We start from the raw sequence: 23106 nt of genomic DNA, 5'->3' as shown, positions 1-23106 counted from the left end.
GTTTTTGCAAACAACTTGCTCAAATGAAGATAAATACAGTGATATTATTCAGCAAGGAGTATTCAGAATGTACAGGTAGCGCTAGCTGGATCTATAGGCGTATGGCATAGAGAAACACGTCTGGACCTATAGTGCACAGCTTGACGCAATATCATAAACAGATTTAAGCTGAGTATTGGTGCAAGAAGACAACGCCAGTCTTCCACATCCAATGACACGCCTCACTTTCACCGGGCTTGGTGTGAAGGTCGGAGAAAGAGACATGGGTAGGATTCCATGAGCTGGTATCGTAGTGGCAGACAGCGACTCTGTTGTAAAGGCTTCCGTCTTGCGCTTGGATGGTAGCGAGGAAGAGTCTGCTTTGGTCGATGTAGTGGCAGTAGAAGAGACGGAAGGGGAAGAGCATATCGTGGCAAGTGACGTACTTCTCGTCGGGGTCTTGCTTGATGGTTTCAACGTTAAGAATGGTGTGGGTTGTGCCCGCGGGAACGTTAACGGCAGTGGATGCAGGAAGCTGGAAGGCATCGAGGACCTTGATGCGTTGAGATTGAGAGCTGGTTGCCATGACGGAGACGGCAAAGTCCGCGAGCGCCTCGATGGAGGAGAGGCATGCCTTGATCTCCCCTTGCACACCCGCGTTTTCATGGCAATCCGCCACTTTGTCTTCCATGCTCGCAAGTGCCGACTTGGGTATTCCCAACATGCTTACCAGTCTTGGGAGTGCCCTGTTGCCCATAATGGGAAACAACTGCGCGAGCTAGAAAGCTCGTGCTTGCTTGTCTTCACCATCCGCATCATGAGCTCGCATTTGTATCTTTGCACCAGCCACTAATACCTGCAACATTGTACTGGAATTATTATGAGGAGAGAGGAGAGCAGGAGATGAACAACATTTGCAGCAGCAAGCTGGCAAAGACGAATTACAGAGCAGATGAGCTCACCAGGTTCTGCCTGAAGAAGCTGCCTGGAGCGCGCTGGTCAATAGCATTGTTGTTGGAGACAGAAGGTCGGGTGAGCCTACCATAGCCACTTTGGGTAGCCACCTTTTGGGCGTAGGTGGCGCGGCGGCATTGCATGCGAGTAGCCTTGCAGAAGGCAGCGGCATGGGCAGGCAGAAAATTGTGGCGCTGCACGATTTGGTTGCGGAGCCCCGTAGCTCGCTGCGAATCAAGGGGGGTGAGCATGCCCAGCAGCGAGCTTGGCATGCTGGCACCCTGCAGCCGCTCCTCCCAGTAGGACACCACCCCATCTTTAGTAGTACCAGCTGCTGAACTGCAGCCCTTAGCATCACGATGATGCTTCATGATAACATTGTAATAAGCATGGCAATCCCCATATTGTATATAAACTGCACAAAGCTAGCAGCTCCTTCTTTCTAGACCAAGCCTCACTCACAATTTAAAAGTATAATTTATGCCAGGTTTATATAACGGGCTCTCCTCGGGCCTCACCCTACTATTCTTTCAACCATGGGGAATTCCTTCTCATATCACCTTCACAGTAAGAAGTGGGACACTTCTTTACAAAATTAAGGGGATAGCTTCTCTTCCTGTGTACACCAACGTCCCTTGTGTGTAAACTCTCGTCTTTTCCTTACTCCAACGCTTTTAAAACACGTGAGCAAGTGCTCTTTCTCATTGCTCTCGCTCTCTGATCGCGCTACCTCACCGAACCTCACTATTCCTGCTAGCTTGTATTTATCGTATGGATAATGTATGCACATTCATCCAGGGAAAGCGGCCCATTCATTTCGTCCAGGGAAAGGCGCCCATTCATTTCTCACCTACGTCTGGGGCCGTCCATGGCCCAGGATGGCCTACGCGTGAACACGTCCAGTGTCTCTGAAAGGTAACCAACAAGAGCACTCCACCATCCACAAATTGAATGATTGTAGAGAGCCCGTCCACAAATTGAATGAGTACAATCATTTTAAAGCTAGAGCCTTGGTATCGATCCCCGGAAGAAGGAAAGGAACGTCACGTAGTGATGCAGTCTTGAAAACGAAGCTTAAAAGTTTGTTTGTCTGAACTGCCGGGTTGGATACTCCATAAGGTAGCCCACAACAACTGACACTCTAAAGGCGGCCTTATATTTATCGCATGGATTTCTCACCAAGCCTACAACTATAGTACGTCTGGGCCCAGGATGGCCCACGCGTGAACACGTCCAGTTGTAGGAATTAATGCTATAATGCCCGCATGTGTGTGAACGCATGTGAGCAATGAACAGACACACGAAGAGGCACAACTCAATAACTATATAAATGTAACCAACGTCAATCGATCAATTAATAACAACGATTCATAACTGTGAGCGCGTCTCCTTCTCCCTCTCGCTCTCGCTCTCGTGTATGCTGCAGCCATGGCAACACCAGCATGGCTGTAGCCTCCTCACTCGATTTCCACATGGTATCTCGCCATCTTTCTTGTTGGCCTCTGTGGACCCACCTTGCACGCTTCCGCCTCAACAACAACGACAACATTCGACAATACCCACCCTGTTTGTTATCTACCAGTGTTGTGCTACCTTCGTTCCACACTGGTCTCCCCACAGTGTACCATGCAACCTTCAATTCCTTCAACCATTCTCACCTCGTATCAGCGCTTTCTCTTCGGTAAAGCACAACACCCTGCCCCTATCTCCGTGGAAGTTATTGCATTGCTGGCGATGTTCAAGACTTTCTGTACGAATCGAGGCTGAAATGCGCAACCCTCCCTAAGCGAGCCGATGCTGAAAAAGGTTTGTGAGGGAGTTTTTTCATTAATAATTATTATTACTTTAAAGATTAAACCACAAAAAATAATAACTAATACATGTATATAACTAATACATGTATATAACTAATATATGTATATTAATATAGATAGATAGATAACTTTTAATAATTATTATTATTACTTCACATACTAAAAAAAAAAATTCAATAATAACAATAAACTTTAACAAAAGCTAATATTTTATTTGTAAGCAATAAAAATAATTTTATTTAATAATTTACTCACATCACAACGAACATGCCTAAACATTCAGGCTATTCGTGAGCGCAAACATGCCTACTCTTTCAGGCTATTTGCGTGCACACAACATTTTATATTAAAAAAATGATAAAAACTTTTCAAATAACAATAATAATAATTAAAAGAAACAAACTAACAAATAAACAACACAAATGGGCAAAGACCCACAAAAAGGCAAAGACCTACCAAAAGGCAAAGACCTACCAAAAGGGCAAAGACCCACAAAAAGGCAAAGACCTACCAATGGACAGTGACCCGTAAAAAGACCCAAAGAGGTCCGTCCTACAATGGACACTAATATAAGACCTGGGCAAACAAATGAGACAAAAAAATAATAATAAAAAACAAAACATAAAAAACAAACAAAAAAAAAAGTTAGCCTTAAGAGGCATCAACCCGTTGGAGTGTTGGCCACACCCACGAGGTATGATATTAAAACAAAATTATGGGTGATATAATCGTCCACCCTAAGCGCCCAAAGTGGCATGAAACAACAACCCAAACAGGGAATTACGAATCCCCGAGAGGGAAACAACTATGCCCAAAGAGGCAATTGAGCCCATTGGAGTGTCTACAACATCCATGAGGCCAAAATTAAACATTATCTTCGACAAGCTGAAAACGAATCAGCCTCTGAGCGATGACAAATTAAACTTAATTATACATACACACTTGTAAATAACATCGTTTCACATCTATATTTTGATAATTCAACTCATACTCATATATTAATTTCCTTTTGACATGTACAAATGCAACTACATTTCATTCCCTTTATGTGCTTGAGGGGGAGAGCTCAATGGATGGTTCAAGCTCACAAAGAGAATCAAAAGTGTTGCGGCTATAAAGCATCACCGACACATTATTTCCAATAGAGTACCTAAAGTTGTCTTCGTCATCATCAACATCGACATCAACACTCATATACTTTCTTTTTAACCTTGTTCACCACATTCAATTGTTCACTCATGATGTAAACAAAATATATCATGTCTCATGCATTCACAATACATACATCACTAGACACATAGCATGCTCTCACTTACCCTTATGCGGACATTCGCATTAAGGGGGAGTGTAGGAATTAATGCTATAATGCCTGCATGTTTGTGAACGCATGTGAGCAATGAACAGACACACGAAGAGGCACAACTCAATAACTATATAAATGTAACCAACGTCAATCGATCAATTAATAACAACGATTCATAACTGTGAGCGCGTCTCCTTCTCCCTCTCGCTCTCGCTCTCATGTATGCTGCAGCCATGGCAACACCAGCATGGCTGTAGCCTCCTCACTCGATTTCCACAACAGTGTCTCCCACTACAAGGGATCGGGCTCATACCCGCGCTCTTAGCCGCTAAAAATGACTTGTGAAAAAAAGTAGCGGCCCGCGGGCCCGTGTATCAGCGCGTGTATCATCGCAGCCAGAGACATGCGTATAAAACTGCGTGTATAGTACCACTCAGACGCGCGTATACACGGGTGTGTAGCCGCGTTCTTTTCACAGACGCGTTGATACACGCGGCTATACACGCCTTTTCTTATATTAGACGCGCTTATACACGGGTGTATAGCCGCATCCTGTTCAGTTCCAATGTTCTAGACACGTTTATACCTGCGTCTATACACGCGTTTCTTTAATTTAGATGCGCTTATACACGCGTAATTGCCAGTTTATACGCATTAATACACGCGTATTTTCCAGGATATCCGCGTAGATACACGCGAGTTTTAGCAGTTCTGACGCGTTTATACACGCGAACAGAGAGCAAAAAAAAAAATCCAGAGAGTGCTATTTGGTGCCTGAATACTGTTCCAGCCAGGGATTTAATATTCACGTGATCACAAGATTTTTTGTGATAATAACACATGTGAACAAGTTATTCACATGTTCTCATGTTACCGTTCACAAAATAACAGGTCACTTGCCATTTGGGAACCCCTTAAAAGCTTGGCTACACATGGGAATAAGCTATTCACATATTCTCATGTTACCATCTTCACATAATAGCAAGTCAGTGGCCACCTAAGAAGATTTTTTATGCCCGACAAAGAGAATTTTTTAAGGCCCTTGTGAAAGCTTTGTGAATATAATATGTGATCACAAGATTTTTTGTGTTTTTAACATATGTTATTAACATGTTCACATCTTCTCGTTTACGTCAGTGAAATCCCTGGTTCCAGTATTCCAGCACCCAATAGCACTCTCTGGTTTTTTTTTTTTGTGCATTAGACCATCCCATTAGACCATCCATGAAGAACATATGCGCGAGGGAGATTAAGACAAGAACGACATGAATGCATACATTGTCATTACACGATTCAAGACAGACATGAATGTAATACTATCGATCAATCAATTCAATATTACTATCAAAATTTCATACATGTATACAAGGGAGTCCATATCTCGAAGTAGCCCATGGCTTGAGTTTACAAAAAAATATATACAATCACATCCTCAATATGGAATGTGATACTATAAGTCTGAGTACTACTCAGACCCAGATGATGACTCGGTGCTCCCTCCATGCTCAGATGAGCTCACATCGGTCCGAATGTCCGAGGAGTAGTGCTCACGTCCACCCTCTGCAGCGGCGGCCGGTGGATCATCAGCAGCTTGTGCCTGTTCAAGTAATATATAGTATATAAGTATATATATATGCAATTCAATAAACCAAAACCATTCGTTACGAATTTTCAAGTACCTGTCGACCATATGGTCTCATGGCCATCTCAAACTGCGCGTCCGTAATACGTCCCTCGGCTCTGAAGATGGCCCACGTGTCACGTCTGCTATGCCGGCGAGCATACGCAGTATCGTGGGTTGTGGGCTTCCTCCCCGTAACCCGTCGTTGTATCATAATCAACACAATTTGTAAGATTAAAACAATCATAGAATCAATGAATTAAGTAAACAATCAAATAAAGTGGCAGGATACTTACGAACTCTGCCTCCCATGACTCGACGCCGCCAGATCCGAAATGCGAAGATCCAATGGTCTCCATCTGGATCCGTCGTGCCTCCACATGCTGCCTGCTCTTCACGCCACCCTCTGCTCGTTTCTTTGCCTCCTTCCACTCGCGTTTGTGCGCAGTGGCAGGTTTCTCGACAGGATAGCCACCCGCAGCTACATTTAGCCGGTCATCGTACGCGAGTTTTTTAAGGTGAGATCTTTTATTACTTAAGATCTCCCTTATTCGCGTCCTTCCCCATACATCCGAGAATGTAGCATGTGGGGGATTGGGGTACCGATTATGTACAGCCTCTATCACCTCCCCAACTAATCGGCTATTTTGATCTTTAAATTTAATAAAACAATTTCTATATGAGTTTGATACTACCCCACGCATGTACTCCATTACCTCCCTCCCCCTCGCATCCATCACTATCCCGCCCCTATCCGTCACATCATAGCAAACTACCCTCTCTATCTCTCTCATCTCCTCCTCTTCCGAAGTGTCTCCTCTAACTCTTCTCTCTCTATCTCCTCTCTCACCGCGTGCCCTACTACCTCCCCCACTTCCCCCACCTCCCCCACCAAAGCACCCGCCGCATCCTCCACTCCCACTCTTCCTACTGCTGCGGGTGGAGTCACGACTGGGGGATTGTCTACGTGACGGTGGCTGTGAGCCCTGACGTGACGGTGGCTCTGAGGGAGCACGTGATGGTGGCTGTGAGGGTGTACGTGAGTGTGTCTGGGACGAGGTATGTCTCCTCGGTGGACGTGGAAGAGGAGAAGCTGCATGCCGTCTCGTCGGACTCGGAGGAATAGACGGCACTGGAGTGCCCTGGATACTCGCGGTAGGGGTATAGACACCAGGCAGGGAAGGAGGGGGATGGGCATACATATACTCTGTAAGCTCAACCGGACCAGGTTGGCGCCCAAAGTGATTCAGCATCTCCATCAGCCAATTGCTGTACGCAAATGGATCGGATGAAGAACCTGGAATATCCATAAAGAGCCTGCAACAAACATCTTCATGTACATCATGGGCTGTCTCTTGACTCACACAAATATCATCATTCAAGTCAGTTGCCTGCAAATCATGAAATCTGAAACGCCGCAGTTTTCTGTCTGCAGAAACGCGTGTATACACCCGTCAAAAAATGCGTGTATACACCCGTCCAGAAACGTGTGTATATCCGCGTGAACATACTCTGCAGATAGGTTACACGCGCTTCTACACGCGTTCGTACACGCGACCTGCGAAAAATTTTTCTCGAAAAGACCGACCCCCCGACAAAGACAGAATGTCCTTATAAAAGGACCAGCCATTGTCGCCCCTGTCAGGATGCAGTAACCCAATCGTGTGCAAAAGGACAAACCCAAAGAGCAAAGAGCAAAGTAAACAAATCTGACAAAAGAGACAAGGCACAGGACAAAGTGACTCACCTCTGAAAAAGTGAGTCTTCTCTGCTCCTTCTCTGCTCCCTCCATCTCCCGTGTGTGTGCTCCTTTCTCTGCTCCCTCCTTGCTGTTGGAAGAGGCGAAAACAGGCGAAAACGCATGCACAGTCGATTTCTTACTTCAAAATCTATATTTGGGGAAGGCGGGCTATTTTTAGTTTAAACATACCGCCGCGTTTATATTCGCGTTTATAAATGCGTGTATATTTGCGTGTATGTTATTTTAGCTGCGTTTATAGACGCGTTTTGCAGAAATTAGTCGCGTGAATACACGCGATTTTTAGGAAGTAGCCGCGTTAATACACGCAATTTTTAGGAAATAGACGCGGTAATACACGCGATTTTTGTGCTTTCATTAAAAACATATAATGATTTTGTGTTTTCTGATTTGTACACAGGATGTCATCAACCTCTTCAAGCAGTTCTGGGGAAGATGAGACAATGCGTCATCGTAATCGCGATGTGTGGTTGGGACAACGGATCAAATGTATGTGTAATCGATGTCAAGGATGCATTGTACGAGCACGTCGAATTACCTTGAATCACATCTCCATGTATGGAGAATGGAATCAAACAGGTTTAGAGGTGAGTAGATGTAAATTGATGGTATTCAAATGACTCATGGTATCCAAATTAAATTAATAGAGTTGTGACATATAATTTGATAAATTGAAGCAGGATGCAGTACCACACCCTAACATGGTACCCTACGCGCGACGAGAGCACGTAAAGCGTCGACGAGATGATGCTGGAGCTTCGGGATCTATTGTCAGAGATGAGTGGGAAAGGGACGACAATAGCCCTGCACCCCACGAAGTTGTGGAAGAGGAGGTGCTTGATGATATGGTGCGGAATCTTTTTAAGGATGATCCCAAAGGTATGGACGACGATGATATGGAACAAGAGCATCTTTATAAGGCTTCATCGACACCGGTGTTTGAAGGGTGCACATTCTCAGTTTTACGTGCTTCACTTGAACTACTTAATATACAAACAGTTTATGGATGGAGCAATGCAAGTCTTGACGCATTGTTGAAGTAAGCATTCTAACTTATAAATTTGAATTAGTGGTTTAAGGTTTAGGATTTAAGACTAATTATAATTGATGATATTGGATGCAGGCTATTATCAAACATGCTTCCAAAGGAAAATAGACTACCCACCTCAAGAGACATAGCGAGACGCTATGTGACATCTCTTGGAGGACTGGATTATGATAAAATACATGCATGCGTCAATGATTGCATTCTCTTTCGTGGGACGCATAAGGAGGCTCTACATTGTCCCACTTGTGGTGAAGCAAGGTACAGAACAGATATGAAGAGTTTTGATGTACCTCGTAAAGTCTTGCGACACTTTCCTATAATTCCTCGCATCAAACACATGTTCAAGTGCAAATCCATAGCAGAGCTCATGTCATGGCATTCCTCACATCGATCGGATGATGGCATGTGGAGAATTCCCGCAGACACTCCTGCTTGGAAGCATATTGAAGATGAGTGGCCCAGCTTTAAAACAGAGCCCAGAAACTTGAGACTTGGCCTGGGTATGGATGGAGTGAATCCATTTGGTTTCAAAAGCACCGCATACAGCGTGTGGCCAGTTGTGTTGGTGAATTACAACCTTCCACCATCAATGGCGATCAAGAAGGGACATCTTATGTTATCCCTTCTAATTCCAGGGAAACATAATGTCAAGCATATGGATGTTTATCTTGAACCACTGATTGATGGGTTGGAGGAACTATGGAGAGGTGTTGCGGTGGTGGACATTAGTAGGCCTCCCTCCTCTCGACACTTCGACTTAAAAGCAGTGTTGATGTGGACAATGCATGACTTTCCAGGATACAGCGATTGTTCTGGTAAGAATTCTAATTACCTCCCTACTCTATTACTATTGGCTATATATATTAATTAGACGGTTTGACTTTATTATTCTAACTTTTATTTATATTTTAACAGGTTTGAAAACATCGGGTAAACATGCATGTCCTGTTTGTGGCCCTTCGTTAGTACATGAGTATGCTGATGGTTTGTGTAAGACTATATTCGATAATCATCATCAATTTCTCCCCTCAGATCATCCTAAATATGTTGCTAGTAAGAGTAACATTCCTCCACAAACACTTCGTGCAAAAGATTGGAAGCGTATTTGGGAGTCTACAACTATTCTTCCTCCAGATGGCATGAACAGGTATAGTGATGTTTTTTCAATCTTGTTTTGTGTAGTCTCTAATTGGATTAAAGGTCACATAGAGCAATCCCTTGTGCAGGTACTCCATTTTTTTCCGGCTGCCATATTGGACCCATCTTAAGATCAACCATCTTCTTGATCCCATGCACATCTTCAAGAATGTGGGATCTGGTATTTGGGAACATATTACTGGTAAATGAGACAATGTTAGCGTACGTGAGGACTTGCGGGTCGCAGGACGTATGCGTCAAGCTTGGCCACGAGAGGTGGGTGGGCACGTTCGTCTTCCGCCTGCACCATGGATTATATTAAAGAAAGAGGAGAAGCAGGTAAAGCAGGCCATCACCACTTTGCGTACTCCCACTGGATGCATGAGATCATTGAAGGGAGCCTTTACAACCACTAAGAAAAGAGGCGTTGAGCAACTATATGGGTTGAAGTCCCACGATTGGCACAAGATGCTTCAAGTAAGTGTTTTCCAAGTCTTGTACGTACGTTGAAATTAAATTTTGTAATGCCATAAACCATAAATGTGCTCTTATGTGCGCAGTTCATACTACCTACTAGCATCGACCATTGTGCGAATAAGAGTTTGAAAAAATGTATTTATAAGATGGGCGAGCTTGTGAGGTATGTAAAACCCATGCTCAGATCACCCTTCATTATACCTTGCAAAATGAACGTGCATGAGGTATAACGTACTATTTATTTATTTTTCAGATATGTTAGTTCCAAAGCAATTGATCCAGCCACGTTGGATGATGCGCGTGTTATGGCAGTGGAGGTGGTTTGTTTGGTAGAGGAGACTTTTCCGCGAACCATTCTCACAAGTCAACTACATCTCATTGTGCATTTAGTGGACGAAATTGCTTTATGTGGTACTGTGCATGCACGTTGGATGTTCTTCCTAGAGCGCTTCATGAAGACCTTAAAAGACTTTGTGAGGCAAAGTGCAAGGCCTGAAGGAAGCATGGCCGAGGGTTGGTTGATACAAGAGTCTCTTGTATATATTTCAGAATTTCTTGGTCAAGTGGACAGCTCTTTGCCACGACTATGGAGCAATGAAGAGGACTTGAGGATGACCTCTATTGTGCCTCAAGGAAAAGGACAGAGTAAAGTAATTGACAGAACATTGATTGATGATCTCAATTTCACTTGTATCCTTAATAGTGATGTGATGAGCAGATGGGTTACAAGATATGAGGATGCAAAGACAAAAAGGCAAGCAGAAAGAGCTCTCTTTCGGAGGCAACATGGCTCTCGGAAGGCGTACCCTAAGCATCTAGCAACACTTCCGAATGATATCCATGTTGATTGGTTGCATGAGGAAATGGAGAGAGCAGAGAGCGACGAAGGGCTGCATATCACGGCGGAAGAATGGGAGTATGCACGAGGATGCATGTCAAAGGTACATAGAACTAATGTTTTGCATTAGTTGTAAGTGATTTGCTTTTAATATTTATTCACATTGCTTACACAAATATTGCTTCTATTTTGGTCCAGTGCACTATGTTCAATGCTATATGGTGTGAAGGCAAGCATTTTCGAACACAAAGAATTGATGAAAAGAGAAATACACAAAATTGCGGTGTCATTAGTAGCTTTGAGGGAGCTAATGGAAAAATGGATGATTATTGTGGCATAATCCAAGACATATTTAGGCTTGACTTTCGTCGCTTCTTTGTGTATGTTTTGGATGTCAAATGGCAAATGAACGTGGTGGAAAAAGGGCCTGATGCAACGATAAAACGCCATGCAAGTGGATATGTAACTATTGACTCTACAAAGTTCTGGCAAACAAAGAAAGATAGGCTCGTATTGCCACAACAATGTGAGCAGGTATGCATTTTTTTACTAATGTGTTTCATGTACATATATATCTAAGCTCGCGTACCCCTTGACTTTTGATATGCTAATTAATTACTGTACTGTGTGTATTTGAGTAGGTTATCTATCTACCAATGGTGCATGACATCAAATGGTGGTACGTCATCCCTATTGCACCACGTTCCAAAGTGATGTATAATACATTCACTGATATGGAGCATATGGAGGATGTAACAAGCCGCAATGAAGATGACGTCGAACATGCCATTGAAGATGTTATCGATGATCAAGAAATAAGAGATGATCATGATAATGAGGATGAGCATGCCATTTCTCATGATCATGAGAATGACCCTACCATTGAGGATGATGGTGATGTTGATGAGAATGATCAGGACATCGATACCATTATCAATGGAGTACAGAATATCGATAGTGGAATAAATTTAATCGTAGCCTTACCAATTGATCAAATGGATATTGATGTTGATCGTTTGGCAAGGATGGATCTTATTGAAGATGAGATCGAACCCTAACCAATCCGTCACTGTATGTTCTAAATTGATGACATTTCTATCATCTCATATGCATGATTTATTTTTGAATATATTTCATTGTTGTAAATGCATGTAGTGGGATTGTGTAATGATGTATACTGTAATGTACTATGAGATGGTTTAAGGAAAATAGTTTTTAATTTTGTAAAGGAATTCAGTTTTTCTCTGCCATGCGTGTATTAATCCGTGTATAGCAGCGTGTATTTATCCGTGTATAATAGCGAGTATTACCCCGTGAATATTATCGTGTATAGATGCGTGTATTACTGCGTGTATATAAACGCGTTTATACACGCGTTGATAAATGCAAATATACACGCGAACTTAAATGCTAAAATACACGCGCCCGATTCTATTCAAATACGAGCGCACCATACACGCGTTCGTAATTTATCGCGTGTATGAAACGCGTGTATGGGAGCATTGTCTTGTAGTGTCCCAAAAGCTAGCCAACCAGAGCACTCCACCATCTCAGTACCCTGACTCAGCAGGCTGATTCTAAGCTAGCACTGCATCGTGTCTTTGCAAGAGAGCCCCTCCACAAATTGAATAAGTACAATCATTCAGTATGTGTCTTTAAAGCCAGAGCCTTGGTATCGATCCCCGGTGGAAGGAAAGGAACGTGACGTAGTGATGCAATCTCGAAAACGAAGCTTAAACGTTTGTTTGTTGGAAGTGCCGGGTTGGATACCAGAGGAGGTGCTCCGCGCAAGCTTGCAGCAAACCAACAAGCTACGCCCATCCAGCGCAGGGAAAAGGGTTTTACAACATGATTCCCTTCACACCTTGGCGGCTTCATCGATGTCGCCAAACATAAATAATAGGGCTTATCCTTACACACTCTACTCCAAGGCCCTACATCATATACACATACATCAACTACACCAAAATCAGTACGAACAGGCCAAAGTAATACACTTAAATGATGAGTACGCTTCAAAAACATGGTTGCCCTCGTGTGGATATCTATTATGTGACTTTAAACTTTTGAGAAACAATATCTTATTGCAAAAGGGTGGGAATGATTTTTGTCCTCCCTTTGCTACAAAGGCGAAGGATAATATTTCTAATTAACCTAGCTATCAAAAAACTACCTTTGCAAAGTAGTGCTACAATGATTTATATATGTATTAGCCAACAAAAAGTTTCTTCCTCTTACTCTTCTTCCCAATTCAGAACAGGTGGGCATGGTGCACTTTCTTGGTGATGAACAACAAGAACCAAAGGATCAGCTATAACTTTGTTAAATTGTCTAATCTCAATTATAAATTTTATGGAAGTTTAAGGCACTTTAGCGAGTCCATGAAAGTGTAGAGTATGCTCCTAGATCTAGCGATTGTGGCCAATTAAAAGTTCTTTAACAATAATTCTGTAGAGCTAAGCAAGACATGAAAGTGGCCTTGTTGGGGTTTACAAAAACGCTTTCCATGACATACATAAATCAACTATTCCTCTTTGGACTTGAAATTTTGTAATGACTAGGACTAGATTGACATCTAAGAAATATTTTTACAAATTGAAGTGTTTCCTAAAACACCATTCTTTATCAACCAAAGATCCATTGTCCATGCTGTTGACCTAGTTTTCAATCTAGGTCTACTTGTCAATTGTGAAGGAAGACTTCACTCTATCGATTAGCTCATCGAATGTGCTATTGAAGTACTTCCTTTTTCGTTTAGAGTATGGGGACATATAATGTGTCGGGAAGTTTCATTTTGTTGGTCATCTCTATGTTCCAGATTATAGAGGTGCTTTGTTCTAAAATCTAACTCCACAACACCTCTGCTTTCAAGAACCTCTAGAAGTCCCACGTGTCTGCAAAAAAATTGTTCAAAATGGAAAAAGCTATTACCACTCTTCAGTTGCACTACAAGAGGCGGGGCCATTATCCACGCTTTTTTCGACGCTTTAGAACTAAGCTTAAAATCCCTAAAACGTTGAAATACGCGTCGAAATGGAAACGTCGAAATAAACGCCGATATATGCATCGAAATAACGGTCAAAATAATTATGTTTTCCATGCTTTTTTTGATGCCTTTTCGACGACGCTGATTGCGACTGATATTTCGACTCGATTTTGACTGACATTTTGACACTGATTATTTCGACTCACATTTCGACTCTCATTTTGACTAACATTTCGATGGATGGAAACTTTCAACGCTATTTTCGACGGATGCAAGGAATTGTTGACGGTTTTTTCGACGGATGGAGGAAACTTTTGATGCTTTTTTCAACAGTTATTTCAACGCGTGCATGTACTAAAATGTTTTTGGCATAATGGTGTATCTTGCAATCCTGTAGTAGCTGGATACACCAATATGCCAAACTTATAGAGTACCAAAGGCAACTGTACTTTGATGTGAACAACGAAGTGAATTTGTTGAAATAGTTGCCATAAAATTTTTGACATTACAAAGTAGGTACACAATTCAAACAAGTGCAAACAATGTCCAGATTATATTGCAAAATGTGAAATTTACATATCAAGCTGTGGACGAGATAAGCCAAAATTGCATAAAGTAGTTGCATAAAATTGCATACAAGCTCTACAAGCTATACTCGATGATCAAAATTGCATAAAGTAGTTGCATACAAGCTATACAAGCTCAAACAAAGATGTGAGTTGACCAAAATATATATGTACAAGAGGAAAGACATGGGTAAGGCCACTCTATGCGGAGCCCTCACTTAGGGTCAGGCATTGGTCCCTACGAAAACCATACAAGACGCATTTTTTGGTATACAAAACAATGATCTAACATGACATGGCATAGCAAGTATACAAATCATAAGGGTAAGGCTTGCCGCGCACTTACCATATCTACAATGCATCTACAATAATTGAGGTTGGCGCCTTGCTCAAGCTTCTCCAAAAGAAAGTACGTGTTATGGTGGCAAGCAATATCCTCCTCTTCTCCCGGTGCTGGCCGACCAACCACTTGATTCTAAAAGTACCAAAACAATAAGATAAGCATTGATACTTACAAAGTAGACATAACATCAAATGAAACATACAAGATAAGTGTTGATGTTTAAAAAGTAGACATGGAATGTGTCGCAACCACCACTTCCAAGGTGAGATCTTGCTACGCTCTTCATTCGGGATTTGGCCGCATCCTCTTGTTGCTTGTAGCGTTGGGGATTTCTTGCATGCTTTTGCTTCTCCTCATTCCAATCCTCGGTGCTCATGTACCAAGGCTTCTCACCCCCTGTCTTCACTCTCCTAGTCACATCTCCCTGTCTTCACTCTCCTAATCACATCTCCCTGCTGCCAATGTTTCATGACGTCCACCATGTGGTCCTTTATCCACCTTATGGGGATGACATCACTACCGATGGCTGGCTTGTACTCATCCTTGATTTGATTTATGACTCTTTCTTATCTCTATCCAACTTTGGCCATAAAGTCATAAAGTCATTTGCAAAGACAATGTGGCAAAGCTCTCTTGCTCGACATTATCCAAAACCACATTACCATTGACAATTTTGTAATATTTTTTCTCATCGGTCGGTGTGGGCTGTGTGTCGAAACATCCCGATGATCACGTGGGGGCGTAGACCCATCCATGCCCCCACTTGGACAACAACCGCCTCCACCTCCACTACTCGAGCGTTGTCCTCTCGCCCGTCGACGAGCGACCTGAGGGAGGGGTTCTGGCAGCTCTTTGTGGGGTTTCTACACAGGTGAACTAGGGTTAGTGGTGGTGGTGTCCGATGGTGCGGTCGAAGTGCCCGCCCCTCTCCCAAAATATTGTTGTGTCATTGCTCTTTGCTCGGGCATGGCTTGTGCTAAAAAACCCATAAACTAGTCAGGCGACATGGCATATGGTGGAGAGAGGGATGGAGAGTAAGCCGGTGTCTCATCTCGAGTTTGCAAGACATGTTTCTACACACACATAGCAAAGCCCACATGGATACTTTAATAAGAGCATACACATGAATTATCCCTCAACATTTATTCATTTTTGCATGAGGCCTTATGCATAAAGCTATGCATGAGGCCTTATCCATGAGGCTTATGCATAAAGCATGCATGAGAATTATGCATAAAGCTTATGCACAAACCTGCAAAGCTATTCATGAGACCTTATGCATAAAGCTTATGCTAAGGCATTATGCATAAAGCACTATGTATAAGGCCTTAAGCATGAGGCCTTAAGCATAAAACTATGCATGAGGCCTTATGCATAAAGCATGCATGAGGCCTTCTGCATAAAGTTATGCATGAGGCTTATGCATAAAGCATGAATGAGCATTATGCATAAATCTTATGCGTAAACCTACAAAACAAATCCCCAGCACCCAAGGGTGCAATAATAATAGAGGAAAGATAGAAAAGCACTTACCTCTTTTTTCATGATGTTGAAAGAGAGGACTAGAGGACCTACAAAACCAATAAAAGGGTGAGGAAAGGATTAGAATGCAGAGATACAAAAGCTTATGCAAGCTATGCTAAAGCTTATGCTAGCCTTATGCAAACTATGCCGCTATGCAAGCCTTATGCAAGCTATGCTAAAGCTTATGCATAAAGCATGCATGAGGCCTTATGCATAAAGCTATGGATGAGGCCTTATGCATAAAGATTACGCATAAAGTATTATGCATAAGGCTTATGCGTATAGCATGTATGAGGCCTTATGCATAAAGCTATGCATGAGGCCTTATGCATAAAGCTATGTATGAGGCTTATGCATAAAGCACTATGAAAGCCACGCTATCCTAAACTAAACCGTACCCCGTCACTATGCATTAACCATGCATGAATAGAGCTTAATGCATGCATAGATTAAGCTCTATGCATAGAGCTTAATCTATGCATATATCTCTATGCATTATGAATGCATGCATAGAGCTTAATCTATGCATTAAGCTCAACGAATAGAGCTTACTGCATAGATTAAGCTCTATGATTAGAGCTCTATTCATAGATTAAGCTCTATGCATAGCTCTATGCATAGAGGACCTACAAAACAAAACCCCTCTTTTTGGTAGATAAAAATAGAGGAAAGAGAGGATAAAAAGATAGGAAAGAGAGGAAAACACTTACCTCTTTCTGGTGATGTTGAAAGAGAAGATTAGAAGACCTAAAAAACCAAACAAAAAGTTGAGAAAAGAATTAGTAATACAACACCCTAAAACAAAACCCTAAAAGTGTGAATAGCACGGATACACAAGGAGGTTTATCCTTCAACACACACACACCAATTTAACAACCAAGAGGAGAGGAGAGGAGAGGGGAGGGGAGGGGAGGGGAGGGGAGGGAGGGCAAAGAAGGAGGTGGAGAAGAGCTTGGGAGAGAGAAAGAACCTGCAAAACAAATAAGAAAGTAAAAAAACAAGAAAATTACCTATAATTACACACAGAGACATTTTACAACACATGTACATGTACCCAAGAGGAGATGGGAGTGAGGGAAAAGGAGGCATACCTGGTGCGGAAGCAAAACACATGCGCACCAAAAAAAAAAACGTAGAAAAAAGAGAGGTTTTATTTTACTGTAAAAACATGCGCCATCGATATATGCGTCGAAATAACCGTGGAAAAAACGGTCGAAATTAGGGTGAAAAAAAGCACCGAAAAGTATGTGTAAAATAGCATGGAAATAAGCATCAAAGAAATAAATTTCCCATCAATGGATACTTTGACGTTGTTCTTTTGACGACCTTTTTGACGCTTATTTGGACGATCGCTACTTTACTTTCAAATTCAAAATCTTTCTAGATCTTGCACGCTCCCTAACATTTCAAATTACCTATCATTGACTACCACCCTCCACAAATACTTAAGGGAGGATTCCCCTCCAAAAATAAGCATTCGTTTCCATTGCAAATTAATATGGAAACCATGGGACGACGCCACACCCTCAAATTTTATTGATTTAAAGGAAAACACTTTGCCCATGTACTTGCTGGCAAATACCAAGTGGCTCGACGTCTCTGAATTTACAATGATCATACAAAGAAATGGAGAATATTTTTAGTGGAGCAATTGGAACATCTAATTAGTGGCAATGCGTGCTTCAACAATGACGAACCAGTGGATATCCACCCTGAATGATGGAGACCAATAAGAGTAGCCACAAACGAGGTGATCCAACAACCCGAGGAACTTAAGGTGAATTCAGAGCAAATACTAGAACATGACATGGATGACATGATAAATGCCTTACACGATGGAACAAAAGATGGAGGTTTGGAACACAAGGGGTAGAAGAAAACACATGATGTGTGGAATACGCTTCCCAAGAAAGAAACAGCTACGTAGGTTTGCTCGTCTTCAACTATATCCTCGAGCACGTGTCTGTTTTACGCACTTGCCTATCCATATTGAACTTGCAATTGATTTTTGGTGGATGGTCTACTGATACAAGTGTATCAAATCTTTTTGCATAAGTGATGATATCATATGCAATTAGTGAGTTATGTACCTTTATATGCATTTTCTTAGCTTGAATACTTTGTGTAACAGCTTATTGATAAAACATCAAATATTGCCTGAAGATAATGAGATGCGAGTGGACCATAGTCGAGCAAAAGCAATGTTACACTCGATTGGCATGGACTACAACACACACCATGCTTGTCTAAATGATTGTATTCTTTATCGACAAGAATATAACAACACAGTACAATGTCTGCATTATCGTACATCGAGATATAGACAAGATGTGCAAGGAGAGAAAGGGTACCAGTAAAATTTTTACGCCACTTTTCCATCATCCCTCGGATTAAAAAAATGTTCAAGTACAAATCCATTGCAGGATTGACGACTTGGCACCATAACACTAGGTCGACAAATGGCGTTATGCATGTGCCTGTAGATTCCCCTCCATGGAAGCACATTGAAGAGAAGTGGGTAGCCTTTTAGGAGGAGGCTCGCCATATTCGACTCGGACTAGCGATGGATGGAGTGTATCCATTTGGTCTATGAAGTTCGTCACATGGAGTACATGGCCTGTTTGTCTAGTTAACTATAATATTCCACCATGACTAGCGATTAAAAAAGGGCATCTTTTATTGTCTTTGATAGTTCCTGGAAAGTACAAGGTGAAGAACATGGATGTGTATTTAGCCCCTTTAGCTGAGAAGCTTCGTGTTCTATGGGAGGGCATTGAAGTTCATGATATTTTTGAGAGGTTTGGACAACGTGCGCTAAAATTGAGAGGAATACTTATGTGGACTATGCATGATTGGCCTGGCTATGAAGAGTGCTTAGGTAATATAGTAGCTTGTTAACATATTATGTTAAGTCATGATTGCCATCCTCAAACTTACCTGCTACAATCTTTTTTGATGTTCTACAGGGCTTTCAGTATTAGGGTATAATGGATGTCCATTATGGCTTTCAGTATTAGGGTATAATGGATGTCCATTATGTGGGCCGCAACTTGAGGCTCGATACTCAAAGTCTATGAAGAAGATAGTATACGAGGGCCACAAGAAGAAGTATCTCCCAGTGGACCATCCTTTGCGTGAGGGATTTCTAGGGAGGTCTCCTTGCATATGGAAGAGCAATGATTGGAGGACCTTATGGGAGCTAGATCTAACCTGTACACCTCCAGGAATGAAGCTTCTATCCATTTTCCATCAACTTCCAATACTAGAATGACCTTTTAGTGAACCATCTTCTTGACCCAATGCACATTTTGAAGAATGTAGCCGAGGTGCTTTGGAAAACCATCACATGAGCAAAGGTGAGCAAGGCATAACGAGATGATTTACAAGAGGTTCAACACATGCACCACTTATGGGTCCAAAATAGAGAAGATGGAAAGTGAAGCTACCAAAAGCACCTTCAGTCATGATAAAGGATGAGCAATGGCATGTAAACAAGTGCATTACTGAGTTTCATACCCCCACAGGATGCATGCATTGCTTAAAGGGAGCATTTACAAAGGACGATGAGCTTAGTGGCTTGAAGAGTCATGATTGGCACAAATTCGTGCTTCCTACAGCCATTAAGGATTTCCTAAACAATGACATTAGAGCAACAATTTACAAAATTGGTGCAGTGGTATGTTGGATATCAAGAAAAGAGATTAGTAGACACACATTGGAAGCAGCACGATTAAACTCCATCGAGGCTATTATTATAATGGCTGAGAAATACTTTCCAACAAGTGTTTTAACCATTCAATTACACTCGCTAGTTCATGTGGTTGATGAAGTTGCTGTGGGGCTGGGGTTGTCCATAACCGTGTCCATAGCCGATGGATGTTTTTCTTAGAGATATTTATGAAGACACTTAAAGGATTTGTTCGTCAAAGAGCTCGTCCTGAAGGTAGTATGGCAGTAGGATGACTTGTTCAAGAATCACTTGTATATATAACTAAATTTCTCAGTACGTCTGATCCCGATATGCCAAGATTATGGACATAAGAAGAAGATGATCAGCTAGTTGGGGATGAGCCACAAGGGAAAGGCCTTGTGAGAACAATGGATGTAGCATTGTGTGAGAAGATCAATAAATTTTGCATCTTAAACTCACATGGTGTGGAGAAATGGATTTAGATATATGACTTGGTGACTGCTGAAAGGGACCAAGCTCGTTTGAGTTTTAGAAGGAGTCGAACAACCCACACACTACCGTACCCAATAGAACTTGCACTTCTTCCAGACTTTCCTTCTAATAAATGGCTCGAGCAAACCATACTACAAGCTAAACGCAATGGTGAATCAATAAGTGATGAAGAGGAGGAACTTGCATATGGTTGTGATTTCCATGTATGTGAGTTAGTGATATCTATGCATTGTCTTTTATGTTGTGCTTTCGTGAATTTATACAATAAAAGTACTTATTTATTGTGCTTGCAGTATCGTAAGTTTGGGGCAATTTGGTCACGCAGACGTCACTTTTGAGTAGAAGGAATAGATAAAAAGATAAAAACATTTCATTGTGGTGTGAAGGCTAATTTTATGCAAGAAAGTCATTCAAGTGCAAGTGATGGCAATACTGAAGTAGGCATGCTAGATTATTATGAAACAATCCAAGATATTATCAAGGTTGGATTCAGAAAGATTGATATGTTCATTTTTATGTGAAATGGTTTAAGTTGGTAACTCAAGGGGTGCAAGTAACTGTACGTAAAGACAAGTGTGGATTTCTTCAAGTAGACCGTAGAAAGATATGGACTAACCAAAGGGACACATTTGTGAGAAAGTCATCTTTATGGAAGACCCGACAAATCATAAATGGTTGTTTGTGATCCAAATAAATCCAGGTGAAAAATAAATATTTGAAGAGGTGAAAAATAAATATTTGAAGAGGTGAAAATAACAGTTGACTGTTTGCCAGATGTTGAGGAACTCCCCCTAGATCATGTGATGGTTGAGCATACACCACTAGCACCGATTGAACACAAAGAAGAACAAGAAGAAGACATACTAGTTGAGGAAGTAGGTGAGGCTCACATGGGGGATTAGGATCGAATGAAGGTGTACTCATTGAGCAAATACATCTTGAACGAGAAACGGACACTAGAGATAATCCAGAAGAAGAGATTCAAGCTGAGTATGATCATGATGCATCGATAGCTCTCATGCTAGAGCTAGAAGAGGATGACGACATGGATGAATTACCTTCTACTACTACAAGACAACTGGTTCCATCAATTGACAACAATGATGGAGTATTTCTAGAAATAGATTTATTTGGAGCCATGGATCTCGCTGAGGACAAGCAAGTTGATAAACTTTAATTTCATTGTAAAACAGAGCACTTTCTTAATTGCACCTTAGTGATGAGGAGGAGGAGCTAGCATTTTTTCTCCTTCAAAGAGTGTGATGGAAGTTACACCCTCCTCTCTCCCTCGCCCCCCTCTCTCTCTCTCTTTATCTCTCGTTCTCTCTGATCTCTCTCTCTCTTTATCTCTCGTTCTCTCTGATCTCTCTCTCTATCTCTCTCGCTCTCTCGCTCTCTCTCTCTCTCTCTCTCTAATAGACACATATGCTTGCAAAAGAGGTAGAAAGAGAAGGCTAAAACACACCCCAGGAATGGAACTAGCAAATATTATATATAAATTCAATTTTTTTTTAAATTGACTGTTATTTTGACGCCTATTTTGACGTATATTTTGACGGATATTTCCACGCCTTTTTCCACCCATATTTTGACGAATATTTTGATGCATATTGACAACACGACCAGGCGTGGAAACTAAGCGTTGAAAAACAATGATTCTCTTGTAGTGTTGGCATGGTTGCCAAGATCATCACTAGATTTATAGCTCGATTATAATGATTCAAAAGCCATCAATACTAGAAGACATTGCTCAACCAGAAAATAATTTGTGACATAACCAATAAGGGACAGTTGTATGAGGGTCACCAATTGCCCACAAGACTCCTCCTCCATATGTTTGTCCATCCACTTTCTATCGTCTAGTGAAGCCTGATGAAGTAACATGTCTTTGTTAGCACATCCCAGTGCATGGATCATGCATATCTTATCCATCACCGTGGAACACATATATCTCTTCTTATTAATGCTATAAGTTTTAATACCGTGTTTTAGTAATGAAGTTACATACATTTTAGTATATCGCAATATAGCTTGGAAAACTCACTTGCTAGGTCAAGCGATCACCTCTCCTTCATCATGTGTGGAGACATCGCATAGGGTAGCCTTGACAAATGGATGTCTTGAACTATCGTGTGTGAATGGTACATTGAAAATGTTTAAATACATAAAACTATACTCTATACAAAGTACCAAAAACTTACAACAACACTATACCGCTTTTGATTTCTTCCATCCAAGCACGTAATCAGTGGTTGCCATTGCAAATCCAAAACACTTTTTGACATAAGAACATCCCTTTGATTTGATCCTCAAACCCTTGGATCTTCCTCTCCCATATCTCATCCCATAGAACTTTTTTGCTTTCCATTATTTCATAAGTTACAAGACAAGGAGTTGTGAGATAGAACATATGAATGTTCCTTTTGTGCACATGTAACCATGGTTGAAAAAATCAACACACAATTTTGTGTATCATGCATTGAACCGTCAGATGGATGGATTTGATACCAAATGGTAGAGTGGAATTGATGGAGTAGGAGTGCTTTTTTTAATCTCAAAAAGAGGATAATATTA

At 41.6% G+C, this 23106-nt stretch overlaps 1 protein-coding gene across 1 annotated transcript; it reads right to left on the bottom strand.

Moving 5' to 3' along the window:
- Positions 1-133: 133 nt before the first annotated feature.
- Positions 134-771, bottom strand: LOC147617272 (protein RAFTIN 1A-like). Its single transcript, XM_086776373.1, has one exon. It carries the CDS (start codon positions 734-736, stop codon positions 164-166), a length of 573 nt encoding a protein of 190 aa, XP_086632499.1. The 5' UTR covers positions 737-771; the 3' UTR covers positions 134-163.
- Positions 772-23106: the final 22335 nt, after the last annotated feature.

The sequence above is a fragment of the Cibotium barometz genome, chromosome 37 (genome assembly GCF_041138505.1).
Source record: "Cibotium barometz isolate CiBa-2024 chromosome 37, ASM4113850v1, whole genome shotgun sequence".
Classification (NCBI taxonomy): Eukaryota; Viridiplantae; Streptophyta; class Polypodiopsida; order Cyatheales; family Cibotiaceae; genus Cibotium; species Cibotium barometz.
Note: the sequence above shows the minus strand (reverse complement) of the source record. Positions and strands in the feature narration are given on the sequence as shown.